This window comes from Diuraphis noxia, unplaced genomic scaffold, assembly GCF_037042655.1.
Source record: "Diuraphis noxia isolate RWA-SAM2 unplaced genomic scaffold, SU_Dnox_SAM2 contig0001, whole genome shotgun sequence".
NCBI classification, from domain to species: domain Eukaryota; kingdom Metazoa; phylum Arthropoda; class Insecta; order Hemiptera; family Aphididae; genus Diuraphis; species Diuraphis noxia.
This window is the reverse complement of record NW_028301711.1, coordinates 69,862,330-69,872,298: the sequence shown is the minus strand read 5'-3', so window position 1 is coordinate 69,872,298 and position 9,969 is coordinate 69,862,330. Positions and strand designations below refer to the sequence as shown.

Below are 9,969 nucleotides of genomic sequence, written 5' to 3'. Positions count from 1 at the left end.
TATTTTATATACATTGTTTATTTTTTGAGAAGTAGAATAATTCTAGTTGAAACTGACATATTCAAGTTAGAAAAATATAAACTACACATTTTGCATAAAATTACTTTGAATTTAAAATGTATTATATAATATATCTGTATTCAAATTAAAAGATATCTTAAAGGCTATCCTAATTAGTTATTTATGATTAATGAATTTATAGTAGGTAGTTCAGATTTAAATTATATATTTCTTGGAGATATCACCTTATACACTGATTTTGTGTGTTTATACTGACTCAAATAGCACCAAAAATCATTTTCATGTTTTAAGTTGATAAAATAATATTTAACGTTAAAAATGTAATGAATATGCTCCTAACACTTTTAAGCAATTGAATCAATTAACAAGCTTTTTAGTGGTGGTTGTGGGATTCAGCTCATAATATTCCTACAGAAAAACATAAACCATTTATGAAATTATTTCAAAATATTTTATACCTATGCAGAGAATGGTATGACAAACGAAAAATAGTAAAACACTATATTCGTTCAAAGACTCAAAGCCTTAAAGTATACCAAGTTTTCAATAATTTCACTAATTAAAAAGTAAACTTAAGTGAGGTCTAGTTTGTGATTTTACTGAATTAAATGTGAATTATTAAATAATAGTACCGATTATAAAGTATTTACTAAGTTAAGATGAATATTAAAACATTTTTCAATAACAAATGTAAAAAATCAAATCCATAGAATAAGATATTGAAAATATTCTGGGCACATTGAAAATATGGATGTAAGTATGTAATATGAATATGTATTTAATTTTTAATGCACATTTTTTTTTCTTTTTTTGTCTATAAACCATAACAAACTTAAGAAATCAATGGTTGGATACTTAATTGCATAAAATCAATCAGTGGATAAAGGTTTGTTTTGCAAATCTATATTTTATTATTGTGTATTATGTTCAATGTTGTAGTATTGTAACTATGAATAAATATAAAATATAAAATGTAAAACATTCTTCTTCCTTGTTAGTATGAATTATTAAGAGTTTCGACATTTTCCTTATTGAGATTTTAATGTTTTTTAGATCCCATTTAATATAAGTATAATGTAAGTTATAACAATAAAAGTATCCCTTTATGGTTTAAAAAATGTGTAATTTTTAATTGAGTTTCAACTATAGAATAAATGTTAATTTTTGGCAGATTTAAACTGATATGCTTGATAACAAGAATATAAAATAACATAATAATTATGCGTTTATAAATCATATATTCTCTCCAGTTGATGAAATCAGTCAATAAATAATACTCCTAAGCATAGAAACAAGTAAATACTTGTTCATTATATTTGCTTATAGGTATATTATATGTATACATTAAAAAAATATCTATCTGTAATTAGTCTCATCATCACCATTTACTATTAAAGCAATTTGATTTATAAGTTATGATTTAGGTATAGAAAGAACTCATCGTTGAACTTATTAATGAATGTACTATATTGTTGTATCCTTTTAAAATTTTAGTTTTAATATTTAAGATTATACAATTATGAGTCAAATATTTAATGTTTAAGGAGACACACTACCATACTTAGTTACCTAAATTTGCTAATAGGTCAATTCATTCAACATTATTAAAGTTAACTACACATGATAATAACTGCTAAATAGACAACACAGTCAAGTGTGACATTTTATTTATGTATTCTATGTGGAAAAAGTGTGGTTAAAAATTATATATTTTTATTATTTTAAAATTAATTTTAAACCTTATCTATATATTTTAAACTTAACAGCAGTGATCTGCTTTTTTCAATATGATTTTCACATAACAGTAGCATATCATCAAATGTCATAGTAGTTGTGGTACCTAATAGAGATAGTGGTAGTTGTAGACTTGTAGTTAAAAAACAATTAATATTAGAATTAGCAGTTGTTAAAAACTAAAATAAAGTAGCTTCATTGATAGTTAATTTTAACTGTAATTGTAGTTTTAGTTATAATTTTAGTTGTCTACATAATTACTTACGACGATGGTAAGCTATAGTGAGGAAATATTCAGGGCACGTTTAACAGAGGAGTCATAAGGAGAGTAGGGATATTAAATCTATAAGCCGCGATGCAGAGGAATTTTTTATGAATACTAACAGTGGAGGGGCCTCAGAGGACTGAACCATATTCAAGCAAAGGACGAACCGGAGCACAGTATAGGGCTTTAGGAGGCGAAACAAGTTGAAACCAGTGCGCCCCCGTTCCTTTATGGAAACAACTGGTCGCTATGTAAGTATTTTCCAACCTTAACTTTATACATTTTCTAAGATGAGTTACACTGTGAAATGTTTCAGAACCCCATTTATATATAATTCATGAAACAGTATTTTAACTTACTGTATAGTGAGTAAAACCTGTCTAACCTGTCATCGGGTAAATAGCACCCATAATATATGTAAGTACGAATTTTTTCGGAAAGCATTGGGAGAGGGAGACTAATTAGTTATTACCACTGAGTGCTGGAATGCATTAACTAACTAATCTCCGATTTTTAGAAAAAACAATGTTAGTATCTTCACAGAGATCATCAGCTCTCGCCACTTTCCGGGTAGAAATATTGTGTTTCAGTTAGTGTCAGATACGAAATTTACTGATCCTGGACTTGTCCATACACCAGTCTATAGCAAACATTTAGTAACGAAATGATCTAGTCATCTAGGAATTTTAGGTCCAAATTGTGTAAGTTGAAAAAAACATTAAGCCGCCGACATACTGAACGGGTGAATCATAATTTGATCAGTGAAAACCCTAAATTCTTAGCTTAATGCATTATCCATTTAACTACCTACCGGCTACCGAATAACAGATTTAAACAAATTACAGGGGGTGTACAATTTACAACGTTTTAAAGACAGAGACAGCGAATGCGAAGACGACGTCCTTAACCTTAATGATTGGACTTTTATAAATTTACACTTATTATCGATTTCACTACACTCGTTGTACCTATTCTATATGATTATCTTCCAGGTAGGTATCTGCCGAAAAAAATCTTATATGGCGTGGACTTATGTGATATTAATATTCGTAGGTATACGTAAGTACCTATATGTTAAATAAACACGTGGAATTTTATTTCAGCAGTAGAAATGAACAATAGGTAACAATAGGAACTCTGATGCGCTCCTACACCTAAGGGACCGTTGTCACGTGAGTGTGATCATTTAATCCCCACTTATACTACACCTTCTCTACCTAGAGTCCTGATATACATAAGTAGGGCCATACCTTGCTCGCATTACGTATTCTGCGCTATACCTTGAAGCATCACAATTTAATTACCTAAGCTACAGTGTTTATACAACTAATTTGTTACTCTTCTACCAGATAAAGCGAGCCATCAAATATAGTCTACACAGTGAATCTTCTCGATAAAGGTATGTTACTATTATTCGCCATAAACAAACTGCTCTTTAAGTTAAATTATCCGTGGCATTTATTAATGTAAAACTAACCCATTATATAAACAATACCTATATTGTATACTTAGTGTAATTATTACAGATAAAACAAGATTGTTATGTTATTAAGCAATGAATAATTATATTATATATCATATAATACAATACAATACAATAAAATAAAATACAATTATAGTAATATAATATTATTTAATTATTTATTGCTAAATAACATAGCAATCTTAATTCAAATATAATACTAACACAAAGTACATATATAGCCATATAGGTAATGTCCATATAATGTGTTTTCGTCAAATGTATTCACTATCTGGACGATTTTCACTATTTTGGATATTCCATTTCATGAAACAAGTGATTTTACTATGTGGATGTGACATATACAATATACACATGAATGATTTACATAACCCATCTCATTGAAAATATCTGTGTACACCACTATTGCTACATACATCAATTTTTAGAACTGTATTTAAATTGTGTTAAAAGTATAATATAATAGTATATCAATTGATCTTCATTAAAAATATTGATTAAATAATGAACAAGAGCAATACATACTAATATTATTTTTTTTTTTATTGAATAAGCAATTTAATTCATTTTTTTGTTTTGTTTATAATAGGTATATATTCCACAGTATATGTTGAATGTTTCAGATAATCATGAAGGTTTTATTTTTTATTACAATAATGTTAGTTTGTGCTAATGCAGTTTTGGGGTTGCCTATTATCAACAACAAAACCTACTGGGAAAAACCAGTGCAATTCTGTGGTGGAAAATTGGCTATTGAAATGTCAATAATTTGCAATGGGCGTTATAATGAAGATAAAGGTAAATATAATTACTCTATAGTATATAATTATCAATGATAACTAGTATTATTCATTGGACGAATCTCGGCTATAAACCCCATCTTAGTTATTATTAACTCGAAACTGTAAAATATTGCTTTTTTTAACATTCATATTATATTGTGAGGTAATATTGTAAAAGTAAATTTTTATTGTTCTAACCTAATAGTTAATTACACAAACCTGATTTTCATGTATTACGTTAATTTGAGAGATAATTTTGCACAATATCATTTGGTGTAACTATCAAAACATACACTTGATACTTTTGTTCAAGTATTAGGATTTCAACAGAGTATCATTCACTGTAAAATAAAATCTGAATCCAGTCTCATTTTTTTACTCAATTAAAAAAAAATTAAAACTAAAATGGAAAATGTATAAGTAAACTTAAACAAATAATGGAAAATTAGTATTTGATTTTGAATACAGATACTTCAAGAGAATGTTCAAAATATTTTGTTCTAGTACCCTTTAAAAAATATTTGAATACCTTTACCCAAGTACTTTATACGACGCTCAGGAAGTTTAATTTCATAATGATTGAATTAGCTTTAGAAACTTTTTTGAAATACTTTTTGTTATTTTATTGAAAAGGGCAGAGTAATAAGTACGAAGACAAATAAGTTGTTTACTTATTAATATATACCTACATGATTTATTTATAGGCTTTAGAAATGAAATATTTATTTATTTTAATGGGTGATTTAAAAAGTCCATCTTTTATTGTAATTTCAATTTTTTTTTATCTCAAATTTTAACTATCAAAATGATTTGAATATATATTAGAATTATACAAGTAATATTACCTACTATTTAATCATACTATTATAATACTACGCTATAATCACATTATTATCCAGCTCTTTACCCAAACTACTCCCATTGATTTACTAAAGGTCCCACATGAGCGACTATTTTTACTATGGTGGATAGTTAAGGAAGTAAAGAGTGTCAGTAATTTTAAAAAGGCACTAAAACTTAAAAAAATGTATGATAATATTATTGACATGTTTGAAATTTGTGCAAGTTAAAAAACATCTTTCATAGGTAGAAAATTAACCTTAATTTGTAATAGTTTTTTTTTTTTTTTATAATCACCTAAAACATACATTTTACCTACTTTACATTACAATATAATAAAATTTACTGTAAAATAAAGAATTTTAATGTATGAATTACTTACTTATACAATAAACAATTATATAATATTTTATTATGATTATAGGTTTATTAAATTTTTGTCTAATTATTTATATTGATTTTCAGGTAGTCAACAAACCAGAAAAACAAGAGGGATAGTGGATGAATGTTGTTCAGTTCCATGCAAACGAAAATACCTAAAACAATATTATTGCGCTCCTGAACCACAGATGTATGTAATTTTTCATTTATTCTAAAATTTTAATGATGCTTAATGGTTATGATTAGTAATCTTAAATTGGAAATATAAATCGATTATTCAATAAAACTAACTTCTTGATAAAATTATCAAACGTTTTAAAAGAATTCCGTTTAGAAAAAGTATCATGAGTGATGAGTCCGTCCTATGTTTAATATGGCGTATGAAGTTTCCCCATAAAAACTTTTTCCTTCTCACTCTTACAGGCTTAGGATTGTCCAGATTTAACAGGCATGATTGAAAATGTGCTTCTTTATGTTTGAATTTACAAAGTTACACATAAAAATATAATATAATATATTATAATATATTTATATTTATTTATTTATATTATATGTACATTGTACAAGGTAATATTTTTTATTTGTTTATAGCAAATTCAAGTTGTGAAATATTTTTATTTTCATATTTTATACTTTTCATACCTATTGTGGTTATTTAAAAATTAAATATATTATAGTCATGGCTCAATTTATCTGGCACGTTAAAATTGTTCAAACTCATTTTAAGTAGCCTGATATTTATCCAATTATTTGAGACTTGGCTAACCACTCACTACAGGCATAGATCGTTTAATCAAAATATTTAAACACAGGTAAAATTATAAGCGAGTTATTAAACTATTAATTTTTTATATTTCACAAAAAATAACATTATTTAGTGAATAAACAATAACTACTAATAGGTTCAAACGTAAAAAAATGAAAATACTTATTACATGTTAGTCATGTACTTTGTTAATTAAGTATTTGATTTAAATAAAGTCACTTAAAAAATACATAATAAATAGTAAATAATAAACACTTAACTGTAAAAACATATTGATATTACAGTAACAACTAATATTGTACATAATATTCGAACATATGATCCATATCACAGATATTGGTAAATAAACCTTATCTAAATATATATCTAAGTCCAGACCTGTAAAGAATAAATTTAAAAAGTATTTCGGTAAATACTCTGCAAATATATTTATTTTTTAAGTATTTAAATACTATTCAAATACTCAAATTGTATCATAGTTCGAACACTACTCAAATTTTTTATTAAAGTATTCGCAATACTTTTCATATACTTTTGGTTTTTAAGCAATGTAGGTATTATAGCCAATAGACACATAGCAGGTTTATAATCATTTTTATTTTTTATTTATTAAATAATTTTTTATTACATTTTAAAAACATAATGTTTTCGAAATTCAGTATTATGGCTAGAATTACTGATATTAAAACATAAAATAGATAATTCTACTTGTGATGTAGATCCGGGGTAGAAATATTCAAAAACAAACACAATTTTTAAGAACGTCCATAGTAAAGTCACCAGGTAAAACCAGTTTCAATCACCCAAACAGGCTAATAATCTTTGGTCAAAACACCCAACCAAACTGTTCTCAATGGAAAATTACCAATCAATGTATTATTTATTCAGAAATAAATTAATTTTTGTAAATTGCAGATCTAATTCCCAATTTGCAGTGACTACTGCAGAATCTACAGATTCAGACGGAAAATCAAGTCTCATTAATTATTCTTTATACTATTATCCCCTAAGTAAGTATCTGCTTAAAATACTTTACTGGTGAGATTTAAAGATAAAAGAGTGCAATTTAAAACACATAGAGTAGATAATATTGAAATTGTTAGATGTTATTCTAATTCCTAACAAGTAACTAAATAAATTATATAACATATTAATGATTCAAAGGAATATTTGCAATAACCTAATTAATTTCATTTTTTAATCTGAAATTATGGCCTTCTACTATGCTTTATTTTCTCTATGCACTCTTTTAACTCAAATATCATTAAGTTACTTAATTTAAGTATTATGCTGGATTAGAATCCGTTAGATATACTTCAACTTTTGAATCTTAAATCCACGAAACACACAAAATAAAAGTTGCTTCAATAATTATTTTTGTTTTTACAGTTGGACGTGTATTAGCTGATTTTCCAAAAGATTATCCAATCCAGTAGGTAATCAATATGGATTGTTAAATTAAAAATAAACTTACTATGATGAACTGAGTTGTGTTGTTTTTTTATTATTATACTTATTAAGAATGAGATCAGTAACACACTAGTACTACCCGTGTCAATGAGATCAGGATACAAGGATTATTTATGTTGTGATGGGGGGGGGGGGGGATAAAAATTGTCATAATATTAAAGAATTGATTTGTTTATACTATATAATAACTACCTACAATAGACTTAAAATATCTATTTTTAGATCATTACTTAAAGAATGAAATAATTATAGAAGGTTTGTTGAAATTTTCAATCTTTGTCTATATAACTTTTTGTTCATTTATATTACAAAATAATTTGTGAATTTTGTTAAATTTTATCATTTTTGTCCAATTTTGAACTAAAATTGTTTATGTAAAAAAGTCATGGCCTTGTATCATATTTGTAAATCTTAGATATAAATGCAATTTTTTTATCAATGCTTAGAGAAAAAAATTAAAAACTGAAAATTTAAAAAGTTTATAAATCGTTCAAAAATAATCAAAATATTTTGAAATTTTTATTCGATTTAACAATTTATTAAAGAAACTATTGTAAAGCGCGTTATTTACCATGGTGGTTGTCAATTTGACAGTGTACAATTCAATACATTATGCATATAACTATTTGTAAGAGGAGACTTATAAATAATAATAATATTTATATTTATTACCTTTTAAGAATCATATTATTTAAATAAAGTAATAAATTAATGTCTCCAAAAGCCTTGATTTGCAGAGCGGACAACGGTTAGTTTCTAAGAGGGGAGGTTCAAATTTAAAATAATTAGATTAAAATATCCTTTTTAAATCAATCAATCAATTAAAATTTAATCAAATAAATAAATAATAATTTTAACTACGAAAGAACAAAGTTTGAGAAGAGTGCAATTGATATATAAGGTTTACAAAAAACAAGAATTTCTATTATACTTCACATACTTATCGTAACAACCATAATAAATGATAAAAATGAATATAGGAATATCATATTGCATAAATAAATTTAAAACTATATTTAAATGATCCCTGTCACCAAATTCAATATTATATTCACTTATTTTATATACATTGTTTATTTTTTGAGAAGTAGAATAATTCTAGTTGAAACTGACATATTCAAGTTAGAAAAATATAAACTACACATTTTGCATAAAATTACTTTGAATTTAAAATGTATTATATAATATATCTGTATTCAAATTAAAAGATATCTTAAAGGCTATCCTAATTAGTTATTTATGATTAATGAATTTATAGTAGGTAGTTCAGATTTAAATTATATATTTCTTGGAGATATCACCTTATACACTGATTTTGTGTGTTTATACTGACTCAAATAGCACCAAAAATCATTTTCATGTTTTAAGTTGATAAAATAATATTTAACGTTAAAAATGTAATGAATATGCTCCTAACACTTTTAAGCAATTGAATCAATTAACAAGCTTTTTAGTGGTGGTTGTGGGATTCAGCTCATAATATTCCTACAGAAAAACATAAACCATTTATGAAATTATTTCAAAATATTTTATACCTATGCAGAGAATGGTATGACAAACGAAAAATAGTAAAACACTATATTCGTTCAAAGACTCAAAGCCTTAAAGTATACCAAGTTTTCAATAATTTCACTAATTAAAAAGTAAACTTAAGTGAGGTCTAGTTTGTGATTTTACTGAATTAAATGTGAATTATTAAATAATAGTACCGATTATAAAGTATTTACTAAGTTAAGATGAATATTAAAACATTTTTCAATAACAAATGTAAAAAATCAAATCCATAGAATAAGATATTGAAAATATTCTGGGCACATTGAAAATATGGATGTAAGTATGTAATATGAATATGTATTTAATTTTTAATGCACATTTTTTTTTCTTTTTTTGTCTATAAACCATAACAAACTTAAGAAATCAATGGTTGGATACTTAATTGCATAAAATCAATCAGTGGATAAAGGTTTGTTTTGCAAATCTATATTTTATTATTGTGTATTATGTTCAATGTTGTAGTATTGTAACTATGAATAAATATAAAATATAAAATGTAAAACATTCTTCTTCCTTGTTAGTATGAATTATTAAGAGTTTCGACATTTTCCTTATTGAGATTTTAATGTTTTTTAGATCCCATTTAATATAAGTATAATGTAAGTTATAACAATAAAAGTATCCCTTTATGGTTTAAAAAATGTGTAATTTTTAATTGAGTTTCAACTATAGA

The 9,969-nt window shown here is 25.4% G+C and overlaps 1 protein-coding gene across 1 annotated transcript; it reads left to right on the top strand.

Moving 5' to 3' along the window:
• The first annotated feature begins 3,123 nt into the window (after window positions 1-3,123).
• Window positions 3,124-7,708, top strand: LOC149061490 (insulin-like growth factor 2). Its single transcript, XM_089215013.1, has 5 exons — window positions 3,124-3,419; window positions 4,127-4,301; window positions 5,591-5,696; window positions 7,188-7,282; window positions 7,662-7,708. Exons 2-5 carry the CDS (start codon window positions 4,133-4,135, stop codon window positions 7,706-7,708), a joined length of 417 nt encoding a protein of 138 aa, XP_089071139.1. The 5' UTR covers window positions 3,124-3,419; window positions 4,127-4,132.
• The last annotated feature ends 2,261 nt before the right edge of the window (window positions 7,709-9,969 follow it).

Bases quoted from the DNA above. Each gene is read 5' to 3' on its own strand.
- LOC149061490 (XM_089215013.1), top strand. From the start codon at position 4,133: ATGAAGGTTTTATTTTTTATTACAATAATGTTAGTTTGTGCTAATGCA. The intron at 4,302-5,590 runs GTAAATATAATT...ATTGATTTTCAG, and splicing joins GCGTTATAATGAAGATAAAG to GTAGTCAACAAACCAGAAAA. The intron at 7,283-7,661 runs GTAAGTATCTGC...TTGTTTTTACAG, and splicing joins TTTATACTATTATCCCCTAA to TTGGACGTGTATTAGCTGAT.